This window comes from Rattus norvegicus, chromosome 7 (genome assembly GCF_021556685.1).
Source record: "Rattus norvegicus strain SHRSP/BbbUtx chromosome 7, alternate assembly SHRSP_T2T, whole genome shotgun sequence".
NCBI classification, from domain to species: Eukaryota; Metazoa; Chordata; class Mammalia; order Rodentia; family Muridae; genus Rattus; species Rattus norvegicus.
In genome coordinates this window covers 27,157,501-27,180,173 of record NC_141540.1, presented here as the reverse complement: position 1 = coordinate 27,180,173, position 22,673 = coordinate 27,157,501, and the positions used below count along the sequence as shown (strand labels likewise).

Here is a 22,673-nt window from a genome sequence, read left to right as displayed (position 1 = left end):
TTCACTGACCATGCACCAATCACATAAACAGACATGTTGTAGGCTTAGTCCAAGAGCTCAGAATACTTCTACCAAAATTCGAGCTGCAGACACAGAACTTTCCAACTCACTCAGAAAAATATTAGTCTTAAACCTTCCAAATAGGTAGTGAAGCCACATACTCTCAGCTTGGCCCCAGTCAACTCCCAGAGATACACTCCAAGGAAAGGAAATCAAACGTGTAAGCACATTTCTCTTTAATAATCAACTCAAGTTAAGTATCACAGTTTTTATTAAAATTACAGTGGAAACCAGGTCCCATAAAAATGCCTTTCCCCTTTATACTCCCCCTCTAGTTCCAGGATGCCAGTTCAAAAATGTGCCTTGATGTGTTAATTAACAGAATTTCACAGAATGCCAAGTACCTTTGTCACTTTGTCCTACTGCCTGAATTTACCCTAGAGAAGTTGAACCTTCCTCAAGGTTCCTCAAGGAACACTAGACATTCCCACAAGCACAAGACATGAAGGTTTTATGTGGAGTCCAAATAACCAGGAAGCAAGGTCTACGCTGCCCAAAGAGACTCAGAAGATAGACATGTAAGGTCATTCCACATTATGAAGATAAGCAGAATTAAAAAGGCACTCACCATTGGCTTGTGGTTGGGGAAAAATGTTTGCTCCACTAGTGGAAACTTCTCAGGACCCAAGGAATGGAAGATCTTAATGAGCTGAGAGAACTGGGAGAGAAAAGAAGAGATCATTAGCCAGCCATGGTTTCCCACTAGGGTCCTGGCACCCACTTGACCCTGGCCTTTAAGTGTCAGCCCTGAGTTAAGTTCTAGAAGCTGTTATCCACCACTAGGATTAAAAGCCAACTTCCTTGGTTGATTATCACCTCCTCTTTTACCCTTTATGCCTTGCCCCTGACCTAGCAGGTTAGCAAGTAACTGGCTACAGTTCAACCACATTTTACAAGTGTTTAACTGCATTCTCAGCCATTTTCACACAAGGTCCTTGCCCCCAGTACAGACTTTTGGGAGTCTTGCCATCCCTCTGCCTGCAACGCCTATCTTTCTAAGGCAGCACTGTAGGCACTTAGGGATCCTCTAAGTTCAGACTCTCTCATTCAAATTTAAGAATTTTATTGACTTCTGTGTACTAGCCACGAGACCTGGAGGGCAGGGGTCACTGTAGGTTTCTGAATGTCACTTTCCTAATTTGTACATTACAAGGTTGGGATGTCATCGTAATGCTAGTGGGAATCATGGGGGATTTGGGACATAGAGGAGGGCTGGGGTCATGAGGAAGGATCCCTGGACCTATCCTATAAGAGAAAGATGGGGGCTTTGTGTGGTCAAGGAAACCACTGTTTCTGAAGACCTTCAGTGGCTGCCATGACTGTAGCCTCAGGGGCAGGGCATGATTAAGAAATAGGCAAAGGGTGGTTCTCATGAGCTTTAAAAGGTTGGACCAAAGATCTTATTCACTCAGAAGGCAAAGGGAAATGACAGGCAGATACCAGAACAACAGCTTGGACTCTGCGAACATAGGTATCTGGTGGGTAGAAGAAGAGCTACAATTTGCTCCAGGTAAATGCTAAGATCTTGGAGAGAGACATGAAAAAGCTGAGGAAAGTTTTGCTCTACACTGGGTTCCTATGCCCTCTTGAGAAACAGCCCACGTATGAAGCACAGCACAGAGTCATTCTTGGAGAACTTGAGAAATGTGAGAAATGAAGTTTGCGGGCATCCCTCATTTTATAGATAAGGAAGCTGGAGTTCAGGGAGGGAGTGCAACCTACGGCTCATGGGTTATGAAGAAGAGCTGCAGCACTGACTGCCAGTTATGTGGGCCTCAATTTCCTCTTTTGTATAATGGAGATGGGCTGAGAACAGGACATAGTGAATGCTAGTAAAGTTGCTGCTCTAAAAACTAAGGACCGCTTCCTTCTGTGGTATGGAAATTGTAGATTCCATGAGTCTAATGACCACAGCTAAGACTAGCCACATGTATTAAATTAACTCAAGTAATCATTCAACAAATACTGAGTGCTATCCCAGCATAAACATAGTCCCTGTGTAAAGGGAAACACCATTTCTTGTGAGTATGCTGTGTACTGGCCGCCATTACAAACACTTTGTATGCCCCTAATGAAAACCAGGAAGTCTCTATTATTATCATCCTTTTAAAAATAAGGATGCTGAGTTCAGAGAGGTTAATGCAATTGCTTGAGGGCACGAATTAAAATGGAGAAACATGGCCTTGGGCAATCTAGCTCCAGAGTCCAGACTAATCAGTGCCCTTCTCTCCCAGGTGATGGCAGATAGGCAGTCAAACAGGGTAGACCAGAGAGTTGAGGCATTTCATAGCATTTTCTCTTCATCTCTGAGCTGCCTTGTCCCACCCCCTCCCCAAGGAATCAAGGCATGTATCATAGGACTGATGATACAATTGTCATATTTGTTAATAGACTGTTCCAGTAGAATAGGAGATCAAGCAGCAGATACTCTGATCTCTCCTCTCCCCTCCCCTCCCTTCTCCTCCTCCTCCTACTTCTCCTCCTCTCCTTCTTCTCCTCCTCCTCCTTCTTCTTCTTCCTTCTTCTCTCTCTCTCTCTCTCTCTCTCTCTCTCTCTCTCTCTCTCTGCATTGCTTCTATTAAGGGAGATAGATGGTAGCTAAAGGAATGATGTCATTTAGGTGCAGACCCATTTGTGGGGTATCAAGGTGGAGTTGTAGACTGGGAGTATTTGAGAGAATGGAGGAGGGCTGGCATTTTAGGAAGACCCTTTATTCTTGATGATGTTTGAATGGAAACTTACATAAAGAAAATGAGTGGTCGACATTAGCGAATCCATGGGGAGAAAGCAAGCTTTAAGTTGGAGAAAGTGGGCTTCGAAGTCTGATTTCACCATTCACTAGGCCCTAAGATCCCAGGATTTCTTATCCAGCCTGAAAGTAAGACTTCTCCTCTGTAGGACACAGGAATAAAGCTATCACAAACTACAGTGATAGCATGGGTACCTCTCACGGTTCCTGGCATACAATAAGTGTTTAATAACTTTGAAGAGCAACAGTAAGAAAATTATGCTAGAATGTTAAAAATGGTAATATTTGTTTATTTTTGCTTGAGTCAGGGTCTCACATAGCTTGTTCTGGCTTAAAACTCTTAGTACATAGCCAAAGAGGCCCTTCTCCTTCTATCTCTTAAGTGCTGGGATTATGAAGCAGTTGAGACTGAGCCCAGCATTGTATCGACTGAGCTATACTTTATCGAGATTAATATTCCTACAACACAACCCTGTATCATAATGTGTTACACGTAATATTTGCAAGGCTGCAATCCCCCGAAGAGTTCTGGGGCCAAGTGGTTTGTTCAGTTGTTTAAATAAGATTCTCCTCCTTGCTGAGGCCCTGTGTTGGGGAAGTGAAGCCATTATGGGACCACCTCAAGATTCCCAGTTCCCTCCAGATGGTCTGATCTGTTACCTACCACCCAAGGCTTGCTGCAGAAGTTGTATACGGAGTAGAGAGAGTTGACAGCAGGAAGCCCTCCATACTGGAGGCCGATGACCAGGCTTCGGTAGTCCTCAGCCAGGGCCATGCTATAGGCATGCTGTCTAACCAGAATGAAGTCAGGTTTGAAGGACCTGCCGAGAGAGGGAACAACAATGATATTACCACATGACAGTTTAGCCAAGGCTTGCTCGTTATAGATCTGATCCTATGTATCTGCTACCCAAAGGAGCTCTCACGTGAGAGGGCCGGGTAGGGGAGCACAGAAAGGGTTAGGCAAAACTCACAGCTACACAACTACAAACCAAATGAACTGAAAAGAACAGCTTGGATTTTAGGCTATTTCCTAGATTATCATTTTTTAAACAAAACCAGGGAAAATGTTTCAAACAACTAGGCAATGATATAACATTTTACTACATTCTGAGTAATATGCAGAATATATGAATTCCTTTTTTTTTCTTTCTTCTTTTTCTTTTTTTTCGGAGCTGGAGACCAAACCCAGGGCCTTGCGCTTGCTAGGCAAGCGCTCTACCACTGAGCTAAATCCCCAACCCCTGCATTCCCTTATATATGGATGCTGTCAGCTCTCATTTCTCAGAGGTACATTCTAAAATCCAGAAGATACATAATTTGCTCAGAGGCATGTTTCAGATAAGTGGAAGGGTCAGGGTTATAGCTGTCAATTGGCTGGGAATCAGACTTCCTCCTTGAAGCCTTCCTAACTGGTTTGTGCCTGTTAAGTGGAGACCTCTAGAAAGCAGTAGACTGCATGTGCTCATGGGTTCTCTGTTGGGCCCCTCTGAGGACAGGGTCCCAATGAATGAATGAATGAATGAATGAATGAATGAACAGACTTGGGGGAGGGCTGGGCTATCCTCTTCCCACTTTATAGCTGGGAAGACTGTTGCTGTGAGAAAATAACTCCTTTAGACCACAAAGCGGATGAAGAGGAACTCTACCACTGCTTCTCCAGGCCTCATGCTTTTTAACACCACATCCTGGCAGGTTTACCATGTTCTATTCACATTGTCAAAGGCCAACTTATTTTTGTGGTCCTTACTTCGAAGACATCTGAGAAAACCAGCTTCACAGTGGGCAGAGGGCGGACACTCAACACAGTGCCCTTGATCTGTCTGTCTCATCCGGAGTCAGACCCTTAACTCCACAGAAGTGTCGTCTCCTTAAAATAATTCAAATATAATCGAAAATAGCTCTCAGAGGGGAAGGACTTGCTCCCACTGAGGACAGACAAATGAACGTGCACAGTGAAGATGTATCTCACGTCGTGCGGACTTTGGCTCTCAACAGATAGTTGAGACTATCTGTGTTTGACACTTCTAGGGCGGGTATAGGGTAGGTGTGGTAGAGACTGCTGTGAACATCATCCGCTCCTCTCAGACCAACGGATTCTTCTGCTATATGGTCACTCATCTTCACAGGCTACTCAGACCCGACTGTGGGCCTGTCTTCGGGAGTCTGACTCACAGTGTGTTTCTGGGAATGGTCCGCCTTAGTATAGGAAAGTTAAAGTTAGACTCTTGGAATGAGAGCAACTGGGATAAAGAATGAAGGGGGCATTTGACGGCAGTCAGAAGCACTCACTTGCAACAGAACCACTTTCTACTTCTCTACGATTTACCAAAAGACCCGTGGAATGCATGAAGAGGTAAACAAATTGCCAGATATTTTACAAAATGCAGAGAAAATTCCTAACAATCTTTATATACACATTTTGATCCAACTATTTATTTTACTGTATACAGCATGTAGTCATACACGTAATTGATTTCATGCTTTCTACACATTATGATTCTGGAATTTTATACATAATGCAATGATCTGAATAGTTCCTCTACAACCAAAATACCCTCACAAACAATTTTTCCCCTTTCTTCCCCTTTTCTCTCCTTGTTTCCTCCTTCTTCCCTCCCCCAGATGGTCTTCTCTCCCCAACCTCTTTCCTTTTCCCTCTCCTCCTCTTCCTCTGCCTCCTTTTCTTCCTATCCCTCCTTTTTATCATTGCTGGGAATCATATTCAGACTTTGCCACATTCTAGGCAAGTGTTCTGTTTTCTTCCTTTGGTAATTCCCTCACACTGCCCCTAAAGGACACCCTTCCACTCCATGGTGGTTTCAAGGTTCATGTTCCCAATTTCCATCTCTCAACAGCTTTGCCAGCACCACAGAGTGTTTTGTTCTGTTGTTCTTTGCAATAGTGGAAACTCGATTCAGAGCCTATTCATGCCTTACCATTGAGCTACGTCCCTCAACCCCACTCCCCCCGCCCTGCCTTTGTGACAGCATCTTATTAAGATGCCCAGGTTAATCTTGAATTCCCTCTGTATGCTGTCCTTGAACTTGTTTTCCTGCCTTGATCTCTCAAGTACCTGTATTAGGTCTCCTAACACTGTAGTTTCTTGAACAATGAGTGTTTCAATTTGCTGAGTCACATCCCCCAAAAGGTACCATGCCTGTCTCTGTTATGTGACTTTGTAATTTTAAGAATTATCATTTGCCTTGTCTTTCTTATATGACTCTGCTCACATCTTTCTCCATTTTAAAAACTATGGTTTTCCACTCTGCTTTTTCACAGGACCTCTATACAATAAGAACATGGCACTTTTCCTATCAAGAATGGCAATGTTTTTACTAGGTACATCTTTTTAAAAGGCACATAAATGTTTTCTCCCCACAATTCCCTTGGTCTGTCTTCTCAGGTGTTATCTGAGTAGTCAGGCAGGATCCCTTCCTAACAAGGTGGCCTCCCTTGTAGACAATAATGAAAGTGGACTCATTGTCTTGCCAGGGGTAAGGCCACCTTGAAGACACAGTCAAAAGTCTCATGCTGACTCTTTTCCTAGTGTTTTTAGATGTATAAAGAATTCTATTAAGGGATACAATCATGAAAATATAGTCCAAGCTCACTGCTTAGGAAGAGAGTGCCCAGGCTAGACTAGAATAGTGTTTTAAAGAAAAGATTTATTTTTTCGGAGCTGGGGACCGAACCCAGGGCCTTGCACTTGCTAGGCAAGCGCTCTACCACTGAGCTAAATCCCCAACCCCTAAGATTTTATTTTTAATTATGTGCCTGTGGGGAGTGAAATGGAGATAAGTTGTATTCGTGGCTACAGTACTCACAGAGGCCAGAAGAGGGCAATAATGAGAGTGTGCATAAGAAGAAATGAGTAATCAATAAACATGGGGAGGAATGGCCATTGCGAAGAGGAAGGAGTTCTTTCTTGTGGTCGCAGGGAAGAAATGAAATCTGATGGCCAGGGTTTCCAGGCAATAGTATGTGGCCCTCGTAACTATGGGCTGCTTCATAATGACATGGGTTCAGTATTTATGGAGGAATGTCAGCCCCAACAAGAAACATTTAATCCCAAGAACTCAAATTGACTTCCCCTGGCCTCTCAAGATTATCACATCCAGTGAGCAGAAGGGTAGTACTTCTCCCCAAGTGAGGTACCAGGGCTAGCCAGGCATGTGCTTCAGTCTATAGGTTCAGTCACTGCTATATAGAATGCACAGGCTCCTCCTGTTAAAGCTCCAAGGAACGTACAGAGATTAGTGACCAGGAGCAGGTAGCTGCTTTCTTTAAACCCAGTACTCTGGTTTCTCTGTCCAACCAGAGGACGGACATCCTCCATGTCTTCCAAACATCCAAGCCCCTGGTCCCCAGTTACTTCCAAGTACTGAAGATACCAAGATGATGGGAACATGATCCCAGACTATAGAACTGACAGCCCAGGAAGAATCCCTGTATGGAGATACCAAACACACATCAAACAAATTTTTGCTCAGATAATAGCCAAGTTACAGAATCAGCCTAAGTGCCATCAACAGATGAATGCAGAAGGGAATGGAGTTTTATTCAGTCATAGACAAGAATGAAAATTGGTTATTTGCAGGAATGTGGATGCAACTGGGATTATCTTAAGCAAAATAAGTAAGACTCAAAAGGACAACTATCAGTCGCCTGTTTTCTTTAATTCAGGGCTCATAGATTTCACATAGATGCATATAATCATGAGGCATGGGAAAGCAGAAGCAACATCGTCTGACTTGGGGAAGATGAATGTGTAGGGGTCGGTTCTGATGTTAAGGTCCTGTTCTCCAGTTGGTTCTTGATCTGTCAGTAAAGAAAACCGTCCAACAATTGCTGGGAGAGGCGGGACTGCCTGGTCCCTGGAGGCAGGGAGGTGGATGCAGATTGGAGAACAGAGTTCACCATATGTTGGAGAGAGGAGAACCAGGCAACCATGTGAGATCTCAAAACAAAGTGGTCGCTCCTATAGGCAGGTTGTCAATTTAGCAACTGAAGAATAGGGCAGGTGGGAGAGACTGAGTTAAGAATCTGATAAGGGCATGCTTTTCTAGGTGGGACAGAGCAGTGCCCAGTAATTGTGCCTATTGGTAAGTTGTAACTGAGCAACTGTGTCTGTGTTTTTTTGTCTGAGGATTCAAGGGAAGCCTGGTGAGGGTTGGTAGATTGGTCGCTTCCTGGAGCAAAGGCAGGTAGAGCATAAAACTACACGCCACATGAATGTGATTAACGGGAAGGGAAGTAAGAGGGAGGGAGTGACTATCATCAAAATACGTGTTTACTCCTACGAATGTTTGAAGAAATGCCAGTGAACTTGTAAGGTTTTCACACCCACTGTATGAAGGATGTGCATGAGTATGTGTACAACGAACACACACCAATTTAAAAACAAGCAAAGAACAAAAAGCAAATGCCATGACAAAGGTGTGGACAAGACACCAAGGTGTCCCAAAGAGTGTTCAGTTCAAGGGGCAGGTGCTGGGGTTGCACACCCTTTAATCCCAGGCAGAGGCAGGCAATTTCTGTTTGAGGCCAGCCATTATCTTCAGAGTGAGTTCCATGACAGCCTACACGCTATGAGCTACATGCCTTGAAAAAAATAAAAACAAAAACAACAACAACAAAAAAATCAGTGTTCAGTTCTGCCTGGAGCAGGTCTGGGCAAAAGTGTCTAGAAAGGCTTAGATCTTGAAAAAGAAGTAGAGCTTCTTTATAGACAGGGATTTAAGGGTTCTCCAGGTAGCAGGAAGAGCTTTGTAGGTTTTATTTTATCTGCCAATATCCTCTTTTCTCTTTTTGGCAGGCAGAACTCATGACCAAATTTCCTCCCATTGGTGAACTGTGTTACTGTGTCAAGAACTGATCCTAAGGTTGGGAATCCATGAAGAATGGCCTCATCAGATTCCCTGGAGCTGCCATCTACAGAGTGCAGGGAAAAGGAGTGGTCGGCTAAGAACTTAGCTGATGGAGATCTTTTGTTTTTGCTTTTTGTTTTTGTTCTTTTCATCATGGAAGAATCCCATTTGCTGCAGAATAGATGCCTGTATGGTTTTTTGGGACAGAGACAAAGGCCCTGCCCTTGATTGCCTAGTCCCTGACATCCTCAGAGCCTGGCTGACAGCCACCTTTATCTTCTGAGCTAAGTGAACCATGAAGTCTTCTTTTCTGCCTGGTTTCTATTGATCTGTGTCATTTTGCTATCAATATGGTTCTAACACTGGGACAAAGTGACAAAGTTTGCAACCAATTCTGTGGCTGGAATATAGAGACATATGAGGCAGCACCAGAGCTGAGCTTTGGTGAAATACTATAGTCACCCCCTCACTAGCCCGCTGCTTTCTCCTGTCTCTGCTATCCCACAGAGTCTGAGTCCTGTGCCTTTCATGCCTTCTCAGGATCTCTGACAATCTCACGCAAGTTGGCCCTGGAGACTCTCGCTGGGGTTCCTCTTTATCTCCTTCTTAAACTTTTATATGAGCTCTTGGACCCATGTATGTCTTAGAAGTGGCTGTCAGTACTCCAAGGAAATTGAGGATGACAGACAATTAAATGGTAAGGACAGGCCAGATGGTACATTGCTGGGGATTACTGAGGGCTTTAGGCAATGTCAAGAGGCAGGGGGCCCAAGCCTGAGTCGCTCTGAACCACTGGAAAAGTGTCATAATTCCTTTAACTATGGAAGGCCTTGCAGTAGTAAGAATGGATTCTGGCAGGGCTTTGCCCGGGACCTCAGCTAATGAGCAGGAACCTCATTATTCTCAGCTGCTTCACTGAGATTTTGCAAATATTCCTTGTTCTACAGCCTCTAAGTTGGCAAAAGAGACGATCATGCTGACTTGGGTCACAGCCTGGCCCGTCACATCCATATCTGTTCCTAGCCAGGCCTGGGAAGGCTCCAGACACTCTGATCTATATGCAGAGAAACTCTGGCTTTGTTATGGACTGCCTCTATACTCCCCAGAACCCTTTCTACTCGACTTCCATACACATAAGCTTTGGTGTACAATCTAGGGCACAGGAACCCAGGGAGCTGCAAACCAACAAAAGGGAGGGAGGGACCATCAGAGCTGTTTCTGTGTTTTAAAGTTCATGATAACACCATCTTGCTGCAAGAGTAAATGACAGGAAATATGCATGCTCTCCAGAGGGTGGGGATGGACTTGCCAGATGGGAAGACTTGAGAATTAACAGTGCTTACTGAGGACTGCAAGAAATTAGTCCAGGCTCAAAGGAATTAGGTGGCAACCAACCAGAAATCTGGCAAGGAACAGAAAATAGGATACTGCAGCCAGGCTGGTGGGGCCCACGAGGAAGCTGGCAGCTACATGGACGAGTGGGGAAGGGACTTGAAGAAGCTGATGGATAACCTGCTGTCATGAATCTCAGAGCTTTTGAGTACTTAGAAGTTAATAAAAACACAGGCAGAGAGAGGTTTTGGGGGGAAGCAGGTTTTCTATCTCTATTCTCAGGATCTTAGTCTTGAGCTCATATTTGTCTCATGTCAGAGAATGCAACATTGACTCCATCTTCTTCCTCCATTCTTTACATATCCTGGGCTGAATCATGTCTCTCCAAAGCATAGGTTAAAGTTTGGATCCCTGTTACCTGTGATCCTTATTACCTGTGAAGGTGAGTTAACATGGAAATAGGGTCTTTGTAGATAGCATTGAGCTAAGAGGAGGTCACACTGCAATGGAGTGGATCATAATAGCTGTCTTTGTAAGAGGACATTCATATACATGTGCACACACATACACACAAGAGAGATTATATACATTAATGATAAAGGAATCAAGAGAAGGAAATGGTAGTCTGTAAACCAGAACCTTTCAAGGACTGCTGACAACTTTGAGAAGCTGGCATGAGGCAGCAAAGTGTTCTCCCTGAGCCTTCCGGAGGACCACATGCCCTGACTTCAGACTTAGACCCTCCAGAATTAGGAGGAATGCATTTCTGCCATTTAAGCCACACAGCCTGTGATGTGACCTTCAGCAGCCTCAGTAATCCATTTTCTTGGATAGTCCCATATTCCCTCGTTCCAGTAGCTTCTTGGCTTTTCTGGCTTATTTTGTTCTTCTTTGTAAATCCATCCAGACTTACATTCTCCTCTTGCCAAAACAGCGGGCCTGTAGTAGTCTATTCCAGGAGTTGTAACAAAATACCACAGACTGGGTGGCTTATAAACAACAGATATTTATTTCTTATGGCTTTGGAGGCTGGAAATCCAAGGTCAAGGACACGAAAGAATCAGTGAGTGGTTAAAACCCTACTTTCCAGTTCATGGCCTGGCCTCCTTATTGTGCCTTTTCCAGGGACAGTAGGAAAGAGTGAGGTGACTCTCTAGCTCTCTTAGCGAGGAAACTAATCTCACTGGTAAGGGCTGCATCCTAAAGACTTTGCTTACTCTCAAAGGCCCTATCTCATATTATTAGCACATGGATTTAGGGGAAGTTTATATTAAGGTTAGAGCAAATATTAAACCCAACAAGCAAAGAATATCTTTATTCATGAAAATTCACTAGAAATTAATGTTCATGTTTTTATTACACAACAAAACCCATCTCATCAATACATAGAAACATGGATGGACGTTCATCAAAATGCTAACCTGATGATTTGAAGGAGGGGGAATGGGAAATAGGAAGTTGGGTCTTCTTTAGCTATTGTTTGCCTTAAAATAAAACACCTCTCAGAGACTGACCACCAACTAAAGAGCATGCAGAGGCTAGATCTAGGACCCCCTACATATGCAGCAGATGTACAGCTCAGTCTTCCTGTGGGCCCTGAATAACTGGAGTGAAGGCTACCTGTAGAGCTGTTTCCTGTTTGTGGAATCCATTCCCCTAACTTGGCTGTCTGGCCTCAGTGGGAAAAGAGGAGTCTAGCCTTGCAGAGACTTGATATGTCAGAGTTGGGGGATATGGGGTATGGGGGGTGCTCCACTCTTTCAGAGGAGAAGGGGAGAGAGGAGGGGAGAGGGACTGTAGGAGGTGGACTGGGAGAGTGGACAGTGATCAGGATATAAAATGAATAAATAGATAATAAAACAATACAACGCAGAACATTTTTATATATATGCAGAATTTAAAAAAAGGGCTATCCACAGAGACTGGAAGTGCCAGGGAGGATACCCAGGAAGGCCCCCACCCACTTGGAGGAGAAGGGGAGGGGGAATGGGGGAAAGATTGTAAGAGGGGGTGACTGGGAGGGAACAGTGAGTAGGATGTAAAGTAAATAACTAAAAGAAAAGTTAAATAATTTTTAAAAATGCTATCTTCTGAAAGAAAGAAAGCTGTAATAGCTATAATGTCTTATTATGGGAAATTCTAAGGGTACACTGCCTTGTGAATAAAACTATTTAAAAACATAACCCGTTTTATCAACAAAGCCTTGGAAGATGAAGGTTTGGAAGGAGAAATGGAAAACTTCTCATTTGGTAAAAAGATGAGAAGTCAACAGGAGACTAGATATTCCTTTAAGAAGTCCACCTTTTTGTAATTTGACATTATCAGGAGATTATGGTTGTCTTGTATCTATAGATGATAGGTAGATGGATGGACAGATAGATGATTCTGCTACTAAGATTTAATGGCTAACTTGAAATACCCTTAAATTACCTGGAAAGAGTCTTAATTGAGCAATTATGTAGACCAGTTTAGCCTAGGGGGCATGATTGTGGGGTGATTGTTAATTGATATAGGATGACCTAGTCCATTTTGGGTGGCACCATTCCCTAGGCTTGGCCCTGAACTGTGAAAGGGGAGATAAAATGAGCTGAGTACAGAGTATCAAGTAAACAATGATCTATATGTTTGTTTTCTGTCTGCTCTTGATCATGGATATGATGTTTAACTTCCTGCCTTGACTTTCCTGGCTGGCTCTTGTCCTTATGAGATCTCAAATTATAGCTATTCCACTAAGAAGTCCCAGACTACGCTCTCATTATGGACTTGTCCACATTCACCTTAATTGTCAACTTGATACACCTTAGAGTTATTGATAGCAGAGCCCCAATTCAGTAATCGTGTGGGTAGGATTGGATTATGGGCATGTCTTGGTTAGTAATTACTGTAGGAGAGCCAAGCCCACCATGGATAGAGCCATCCTTAACTGAATGAATTTTTGCAATATAAGAAAGCTCTGTGAAGTCGGGTATGGTGGCATACATGCATACATCTAGTTCCAGAATGGGAGGCAGAGTCAGGAGAAGCAAGGCCAGTTTGGTCTTGGACCAAAGTAAGTTCTAGGACAGCCAGGGCCACACAAAGAAATCCTGCCTTGAAAAATAAAACAAACAACAAACAAACAAAACAAAACAAAACAACAACAAAAAAACCCAGAACGATGAGTGAGGGATTGAGGCAGCTGACAATGCTATTGCTCCAACTCCCACCCTCCTTTCCCTCTTTAGGTCTCTGCCTTGATTTCGGGCTCTGACTTCCTTTACTGATGTATCGTGACCTAAATTTGTAAGCCAAACAAAGCCTTTCCTCACCAAGTTGCTTTGGCTAAGAATGTATGATCACAGTACCAGAATGAAACTAGAATGGGATGGTGACCTACAAGTTTAAGTTAACCTTTTCTTCCTCTAACTTCCTTTTGGTCAGGATTGTTTTTCCCACCACAACAGAAATGAAACTAAATGGTAGAAAGCAAGAAATAAGTCTCTACCATTGTAGTACCAGCTATACCCTGGCCTTTTATTGTTAAGCCTGTTGGGCATATGAGACTGTGTCAGTTGATTCCAGTTCCCATGTCCCCTCTCTATTACCTTTCACACTCACATGCCATTAACTAACCTTTCCACCTAGTGACACTACATTAGGATCCCTTCAAAATGCCAAGACCACATAACCTGTGGTAGGAAACATGTCATCCCAGCACTGTGGAGGCAGAGACTGGTGGATCTCTAGAGCTCAATAACCCCCAATGTAGCTGAATCCTGATTTTCCAGGACAATGAGAGACCCCGTCTCAAAAACTAGGCAGACAGCACCCAAAGAATGGTACCCAAAGTTGATCTTTGGGTTCCAGGTACATGCATACATGTGTATATGAAACACACACACACACACCACACACACACACACACACACACACACACACACACACACACACACACACACACACAAATAATTATCAATTCCCCTGCTCAATAGCTGGCTCTTGTCCTTATCAGATCTCAAATTATAGCTATTCTACTAAGAAGTCACAGGCTAAGCTCTCATTTAAACCTCAGAAGGAAAACCTATCAGGAAACTAGGGCACAGAGCTGTTAGAGAACTGGCCGGAGTCACACAGCTCTTGGAAGTGAAGCCACCAGCCAGCCCTTGCAGTCACTGGCTTCCCAATCTCAGTAGGACATCTGGGAGCTTTCCTAGGCATCATGGGAAATCAGGGACTATCCATGGCCTCTAGCCACTAGATGTAGTTGCAAACATGTGCTCACTTGAGACAAACAAAAATTTCTTCAGATCCTGCTGAGTGTTCCGTGGAACTCTATCCAGCCAGGATTCCACCTTGTCCTCATGGGCAGTAAGGAAAATCACTTCCTCTATACTAGGACTCATCTCGCAGCATTTAATGATATTATCTTTAGTATCATTAAATGTAATCCTCAGGATGACCTTATAATGCAGATCTTATTAATAGCCTTAGATCTTATTAATATATCTTATTAATAGTTTTAAGAAATTAAGGTTAATAAAGTAAGAACAAGGTCCATTGAGAATTGGTGAGTGTGTGTGTGTGTGTGTGTGTGTGTGTGTGTGTGTGTGTGTGTGTGTATGTGTGTCCCCGTCTATGTTTCTAAGTATGCACATGTGTGGAGGCAGAGGTCAACCAAAGAGGCTAGGCTAATTGCCCACTGAGCATCCATGATTCACCAGTCTCTGCCTTCCTAGTGTTTATTTTATTTTACCTTGAGCTTTGGAGATAAGACCTCACTGGGCAGCCTGGGCTGACCTGGAACTCACTATATAACTTAGGCTGGCCTCAATTTTGCAGTAATACTCCTGTTTTAGCCTCTGAGTGCTGACATAGTCAGCATGACCTGCCACACCCAGACACTTCTCAGATACGTATTTGGGCTCCAAAGCTTATGTCTGTGGCCTTTCTTGGGTGCCTGGCAGCTGTTGAACACACAGACATATGAGGTCCATATCAAAAGAAATGCAAAATGGGCGTGGCTTCAGTCCCCAGTGTCCTGGTGCATGTAGTATGAAAAATTGAAGTAATTGAAAAAAAAAATAACTAACCTGGACCCTAGGGAGCTCCCAGAGACCAAGCCATCAACCAATGAGCACACATGGGCTGGTCTGAGACCCTGGCACATAGGTAGCAGAGGGCTGCCTTGTCTGGCCTCAGTGGGGGAGGATGCACCTAATCCTGTAGAGGCTTGAGGCCCCAGGGAACGGGGATGCTCAGATGGTGCGCACCCTCTTAGAGGCGAAGGGGAGGGGGTGAAGAACTCTTGGAGGGTGGACTGGGAGGAGAAGCAACATTTGGGATATAAACAAATATAAAAACTAATTGAAAAAATTAATTAAAAACCCCACTACTGTGTAAAAAAAGTATCAATAAAACAAAACCTAATAATATTCTGCTAAAAGAGGGCGAGAGAGTTGCCTTGGTCATGACGTCTCTTCACAGCAATAAAGCCCTAAGTAAGACGGAGGTTGGTGCCAAGAAACTGTAGTATTGATGTCAAAGGCCTGACCATGCTTTTGTTTGGAGGAATGTTGACTTTGCGACTTTGGGTTAGGAAAGCAGTGGAATTCTTTCAGGAATGCTTTACGGACCACACTGGTAGAAGAATGGGAGACAGTGGTGCTAAGGGTGATTTGAATTGTGGGAGTCTGGCTCAGAGGTTTCAAAGGAGAAGAATTTTAGTATGTGGCCTAGAGATTGCCCTTGTGATGTTCTGGTGAAGAACGTGGCTGATTTTTGCCCTTTCTGAAGAGGCCGCCGAGGCTGACATGAAGAGATTTATATTAATTACATTAGCAAAGGAAATCTCAAAACAGCCTAGTATCACCTCTGCTGTGTAGTTACTAAAGCTCACTCTCGTGAGGAGAGATTGGATGAAAAGGAGCAAGCTGAGCGAAAAAAATGAAGGAGAAAAGATACATCAGGAAAGGAATGTTCAAGGAGATAAACAGATTAAAGAGACTGAATGAAATAAATGGAGTGGTGGCCTCAGGGCAAAGTTCCACACAGCTGAGCTTCTATCTTGTGAAAAGGAAATGAAGAACGGTTTAGGGCTAGGTGTGTTAGTGCTTGCCTTTAATCTCAGTACTCAGGAGACAGAAGCAGTAGATCTCTGAGTTCAAGGGCAGCCTGGTCTACAGAACTTAGGCAGTGAAGGAAGACGTTGAAAACAGAAAGCTGGCGAAGATGCAATTGAACTCGGGGGCTACGTTCCGGCCCCAGCCAGCAGCAGAAGTTGACAGTTTCGCCATGTGGTTCTAACTGCAGAAGAGAGGAGTTATGGAATGTCACTCTGAGACGAAGGGATGCTGCTGAGGCCAGGTGTGCGGCATGAGTGTCCCTGCATGGAGACGCAGAGAGGTCATTGTGAAGTTTCACAGCGTGAAGCTGTGAAGGTGAAACCCGTGTTACCTTGGAGATCCCAGGATGGTATAGATGCCAGAGCCGTGGGATATCTGCTGAGGAACGCTGATCACAGGGAGTGGAACCGGCCCAAGAGAAAGAAGTGTGTTGGAGTCCACGAATTGAAAGGGGATGGAGATCTGAAGTGCTTGGACATCAGACATGGAGTTGCAGAGTTTGGAGTTTGCCCAGCTGGTTTTCAGACTTGTTTTGGTCCAGTATTTCCTCACTATGGTCCCTTCCCTATTTTTTTAGATTGGAAATGTGTAACCTGTACCATTGTATGTTGGAAGTATATGATCTGTTTTCGATTGCGATATTACAGGGGATTACAGTTAAGAGATTGCATGAAGCTCAGAAGAGACCTTGAACTTTGAAATTTTAAACATTTGTTGAGACTGTGATAGACTACAGGGACCTTTGACATTGGACTAAATGCATTTTACATTACGTGTCAATAACAAACCTATGGGAGCCAGGGAGTGAAATGTGGTGGCTTGAATAGGTATGTCCTAGTGTTTGAATGTTTGGTCCATAGGAAGCAGCACTATTAGGAGGTGTGGCCTTGTTGGAGTAGGTGTGGCCTTGTTGGAGTAGGTGTGGCCTTGTTGGAGTAGGTGTGGCCTTGTTGGAGTAGGTGTGGCCTTGTTGGAGTAGGTGAGTGTGTTGCTGTGGTGTCAGGCTTTGAAGTTACATATGCTCATGTGACACCCAGGGTGACACACAGTCTCTTTCTGCTGCCTGAGGATCCAGATGTAGAACTCTCAGTTCCTTCTCCAGTACCATGTCTGTCTGGAAACTACCATGCTTCCCACCATGATGATTACGGACTAAACCTCTGAACCTGTAAGCCAGCCTCAATTAAATGTTTTCCTGTGTAAGAGTTGCTATGGTAGCGCTTTACAGGAATAAAACCCTAACCCCAAGACACTGGTAGAGAGATGAGTTAGGAGCTAGTTAACCTTCCTGGGCTTTCCAACTTGAGAACTGTGCTCCGCTCCTAGCATCTATTCCCTTAGCTGCAGTCCACCATGTTGAAATTTTTATAGGAATTGACAGGACTCACTGGAGACGCTGGCTGAGAGCTGGATACTTATAAACCTCATCTCCTAAGATCCTCACATCCAACTTTAATGAAGGAGGTGCTTACCCTGTCCTGGGTTCCCTGGATGAAGAACCCAAAGCAGAGTTTGGAAGCATGTGACATAGTGGTGGAGACAGAGACAGAGGGAAAAAAATCCTGTTGGCTAACATGGGGCTTGGTGGGATTCACAGGGGGACCTGAGCATAACTAATGTTCCACTTGCAGAACGAAAGCTGTTTTGCTGCCATGGAAATCTGTTACTGACTCTCTAGCAGTTGGGGGAGGGGATATGGAGAGATGCTAGCCTCAGTTGTCTGGGGATGCAGTTGCTCAAGGCAACAATGAAGGCCCTGTGAAGGGCCCGAATGTATAGTGTTAACACATTGTGTTGCATCAGATGCACTGCTGGCACAGAGCTGAGCAGAGAACCCACCGCTTTGATACAACATTCATTTCAACCCATTTTGTGGACGAGGAAAACTGAGACTTGGGGTAGGTAAATATATTCCCAGATCAGGAAGCTAATCCCATTTCATAAACAGTTCCCATTCTTGAAGAGCCGGACCCATGTCTCAAGTGCCTCTGTTTCTCCAACAGGGTTTTGAGGTATGCTGGTCAGGCTCTGTGTGAGATGAAGTTCACTGAAATTTGGGGCCTCTAAGCTTGGAGAGATGGAGGACAGCCTCACCCACGTGGGTCCCAGGCATCCCACCCTCTTCCCACAGCTGCCTTCGCTCTGAGGGCTGTCAGCAGCCTGCAGCACTGTGGGCCTCCTGCCAGACCACTGCTGCTAGGGAAGGGGACATTATTCATCCAGGAGATAAGGCAGCTGATGAGAGGTGGGCCTCTGAGCAGCTGTTCCTTCTCGGCATGGCTGGAACGGATGTGAGAGATGTACAGGGGTGTGAGAAGGAGGGGAAACTACTTTGAGATAAAAAAAAATAATAGTTTCCCTGGAGTGACAGGACACCACATTTCTGAGCAGAGACAGGAGCTAGCAGAGATGTATGTCCTGAGCCTTCTCCCATGGAGAGCTATGTTGACAGATCACGTGACTGCTGCTGGAAGGTTATTAACCCTCTAGCTGGGGACCACTCAGCACTCCGATCGCCGAAAACACACACTAGTGGGTACAGGATTCTAGAAAGATACACCTTTTCCCCTAAACCCAGCCTGGAGCCAGGAGCTCAAAGCTTCCATGGTGACCACTGCCTCCAAACTCTCATCTGGCCCATCCTTCCTGCCCTATCCCAAGGTTTTCCCTCTTCCCTCAGGGTGAGCTTCTTCATGGGACAACTTCCCTCTTGAGAAGCAAGATAGGTCTTGTTTGTTTTATGGAGGGAGCCATTGAAACATACCCTGAGTGTTTCCTCTAAGGAGGGAGGTGGGGATGTGGAGTCCATCAGTGAAAAGCCACAAGGGCACAGGTGACAGACACTCTTGCAATCTACTCAACATGGTCCCTTTCCTCAGAATCGAGAGTGGGCCCACTTTGGCACTCAGTAAACTCCAACTGCATGGCTCCCTTCAGTTCCTGTCAAGCCTCAGCACCAGGGAAGGTGTGCACAGGGTCTTTGAGGGGGCTGAGGTAAGATGTCTGTCCCTGTTACGTCTCAACATATGCAGGAACATGTTCAGATCCAACAGACTCGGCCCTGAATCCATGGCGATCAATACATAATGTTTGTTGAAGCATTGGGCTCTTGCCTCCTTAAGAACAACTGCTTACCTTTGAGGTAGGTGAAGTTAACAACAAGGCCTCACTATGGAGCCCAGGCTGACCTCCAGCCATCTTCCTGCCTCGGCCTCCTGAGTGCTGGGAGGCAGGTGCAGACTACTAGTCCTGGCGTTTAATAAGACAGGGGCATGGAGGAGTTGAGGAGCTTCTGCGATCACACTGTACAGCCAGGTAGTCTGACCCACGTCATGCATGGATGTCTCTTGCATAAGTCCCTGTGCGTTCAAGTCTGGACAAGCTCTGAGCTGTTTTTAAGGGGTCTGCAGTAAATACGATTTTAAAAAACATCTATTAACTCTGCACGTTCAACTCTCTGTTTCCAAAACGCTCCCAAACTCTGAAATGTATATGAACACTTCTCAGAAGCCCCCTTTCCCTTCCCTCTTCTGAAACAAGGTTCCTCTGCCCTGCCGCCTACGCTGTCGCCACCATGGCCCTTAGTACACACATCCTTGCTGTAGTTTTGTCTTCAGTTTCTTCCTTTGGGGAGGGCTGACTGCTGACTTTCTATCTGCGTGACTAGAGCCTTGCCAACTGACGATTGCAAAGAGGTCAGAGGGGCAATGCAATGCTAAGACTAATGAGAGAAGCAGGGGGCAGGGATGGGCAAGGACGGCTAAGCAAAGAGAAGGGCTGTGGAGGGGCAGAGAATGCATGTGGCCCTGCCTGCCCTGCTGGAAACACATGGCAGTGATTTTCAGGATCTCACCCACCCAGAGGTTCCATTGTAAATACTTCCAGCTGCCCCTTACGCTAAGGATAGGAACTCCTGGAGACAGGATCTTGGCTACTTCTAGTTTGAATGCCCATCAGAGGAAGAGTCGGAAGGAACCACTCTGGAGGAAGCCATCTAGGCTCACCAGATACACCTAAAGCTGTGTCTTGGCTGGTTTGGCGACTGATAGATCCGTCCACCTTTTCCAGCACAGTGGCGAAGGGGCGTTCCATCTTGACTAGACATTGGAATCCCCTAGAAGCCTTCAAAATGATTCTAACCCAGCCCTTCCTCCTCGTTCTCCATCCCCAGATGTTCTGATTGACAGCCAATGGCCACATGTGTAGACGTGCTCCCAGAAGATTCTAGTGGAAGGCTGGAGAAAGGACTCAATAAAGTGCTTGCCTCGATCCTCAGACCTATGTAAATATGTTGTATGGTGGTACACACTTGTAATGCCAACGCTGGGGGTGCAGAGACAGGTGGATCCAGGGAGCCAACAGATCTAGCCTAATTGGTGGGTCCTTGGCCAACAAGAAACCCCATGTCAAAGTACAAACTAGTCAACACTGGAGAAATGACACCTGAAGTTGTCCTCTTACCTCTACCCTCACAATACACCAACAAGCACACACACACACACACACACACACACACACACATGCACGCACACATATAGACACACATACACACAAATATTTTTAATGGTTTTAAAACTACATTTATTTATGGTATATGTATGCACATATACACATACGCATACGCAGAGGTCAAAGGACAGATTCCAGGACTCGGTTCTCTTCTAATATGTGGTTTGCAGGGAACAAACTCAGGTTACTAAACTTGACCCAGGCAAGAGTTTTAGTGGCTCTGAAAAACCTGTTACTTATGACATCACAGGGATGCTAACACTGGCGCACTGCACGTCACTCAGGGCTTGGTGGCGGTGTGAATGTCAGCATACCTCCTGTACTGTCAGGCCTGTAAGAGCATGGCGCCATAGGTACACATTTCCTACTTGGCAATGCTAACAGATGACTAGGGTCTTGGTTTCACATTTACTTATCCTGTTTTGCATTGTGCCCCTTCTTGTCATGACAAAAAATTATTTTTTTCGGAGCTGGGGACCGAACCCAGGGCCTTGCGCTTGCTAGGCAAGCGCTCTACCACTGAACTAAATCCCCAACCCGACAAAATTTACTATATTAAAATGTAATTGGTTCTTCCAGCCGTCTCCTCTTGGTTACAGAGTGTTGAGTATGCATGTGGAGCATGTCAAGGCCATGTTGAGTGAGGCATTTAAAATGTTGGGGTATGTAATTTCTGCAATGTTTGCTCATGGTGAGTTTCTCAGACCAAGTCTAAACTCAACTGTCAACTTGCCTGGATTTAGGAATCACTCAGTTCTAGGTTTGTCTGTGAGCTTGCTTCCAGAAAGGTTTAACTGAGGAGAAAAGATCTCCTCTGAAGGGGGTGGAGCACCACTCAATGGGATGGAGTCCCAGGCTGAACCAGCCAGGAGGATGTCTGTTAAGCATTCATCTCCCTCTGCTTCCTCACTAGATGCGACGTGACTAGCTGCTCCTGTTCCTACTGCTGTGCCCCCCTCACCATGATGGATTGCATCCGCTCAGACCAGGAGCCAAAATAAACTTTTCCTTCCTTCAACACCGTTTGCCAGGAGTTTTGTCACAGAAACAAAGAAGAGTCACTCATACAACGTCCTCTTCATTAAATGACGCGTGACCGTTGTCAAAGCGGGGGTTTTAGAAGACTCGCAGTCCTTTCAATGAGCTTGGGTGCCTTTCATGGCCATGGATTTGAGCCTCTTCTGTGCATCCTTGTGACTTTTTGCTCTAACATAGCAGTAGGTCATGGGGATTGCTTCATTTCCTTATATGTGGACACACTTCTCTATTTCTAATTGTGTCTAGTGATTGACTCCCCTGTAATTTATTAAAACATGCCCTGAAGATACACAATTGAGCTACAGTTCACCTGGATGACCTGAAAGTAACCTTTAGGAGTCAAGTGTGGTTTGGAAGAGCTGAGGGTGGCCTCTAGGGGCTAGGGTGGCTTTTAAGAGCTGAGGTTGGACTCTAAGAGCTGAGAGAAGCCTCCAGCTATCAAACAGCTAGGAATACACCCTAAGTTCATGGGTGCAGGAGATAAAGTCTTTCAACAAGCGAGAAGATCCTCTAAATAGTTCCCCTGCCACTCCGCACGACAGCCCTTCCCCTGCCACTCCGCACGACAGCCCAGCCCCTGCTGGCATCTGTGATACAGACTTGTAGAAAACCCAGTTGAGCCTGCCCAGAACTCTGAGCCGCATAAGCCAGCAGACGAGTAGGTGATGTTTTGAACCGCTAAGTCTGGAGAAGCTGAACTGGGCTTGGGAGGTGAATGGCCCCCTCCAGTGCTTCTGCTCTGTCCCGCCTCTGAGAGGACTCTGTCACGTGCATTTACAATTCTCATCCGATGGAATCTGCTTGGCCTCCAGCTTGCTTTTTGAAGGCAGGTGTTTTCAAAGATTCTTATACACATCACTTAGCGGGCATTTTGTGCCACACGCATACTGAACTTCATAGAAGCTGGAGGTTGGAGAGATGGCTCTGCGGTTAAGAGCCCTGGCTGTTAATGCAGAAGACCCCGAGTTCCCCAGCTCCCACCAGCGACTTCAAATCATCTCTAACTCCAGATCC

The 22,673-nt window shown here is 45.1% G+C and overlaps 1 protein-coding gene across 4 annotated transcripts in view; it reads right to left on the bottom strand.

Moving 5' to 3' along the window:
* Nucleotides 1–22,673, bottom strand: part of Syn3 (synapsin III) — a 448,670-nt gene that overhangs the window by 289,962 nt on the left and 136,035 nt on the right. For all 4 annotated transcript variants that reach the window (XM_087555990.1, XM_087555992.1, XM_087555991.1 and 1 more), the window contains 2 exon segments: nucleotides 3,474–3,630; nucleotides 629–718 (listed from right to left, as the gene is read on the bottom strand). In XM_087555990.1, the coding sequence (XP_087412116.1) occupies nucleotides 629–718; nucleotides 3,474–3,630 (247 nt within the window).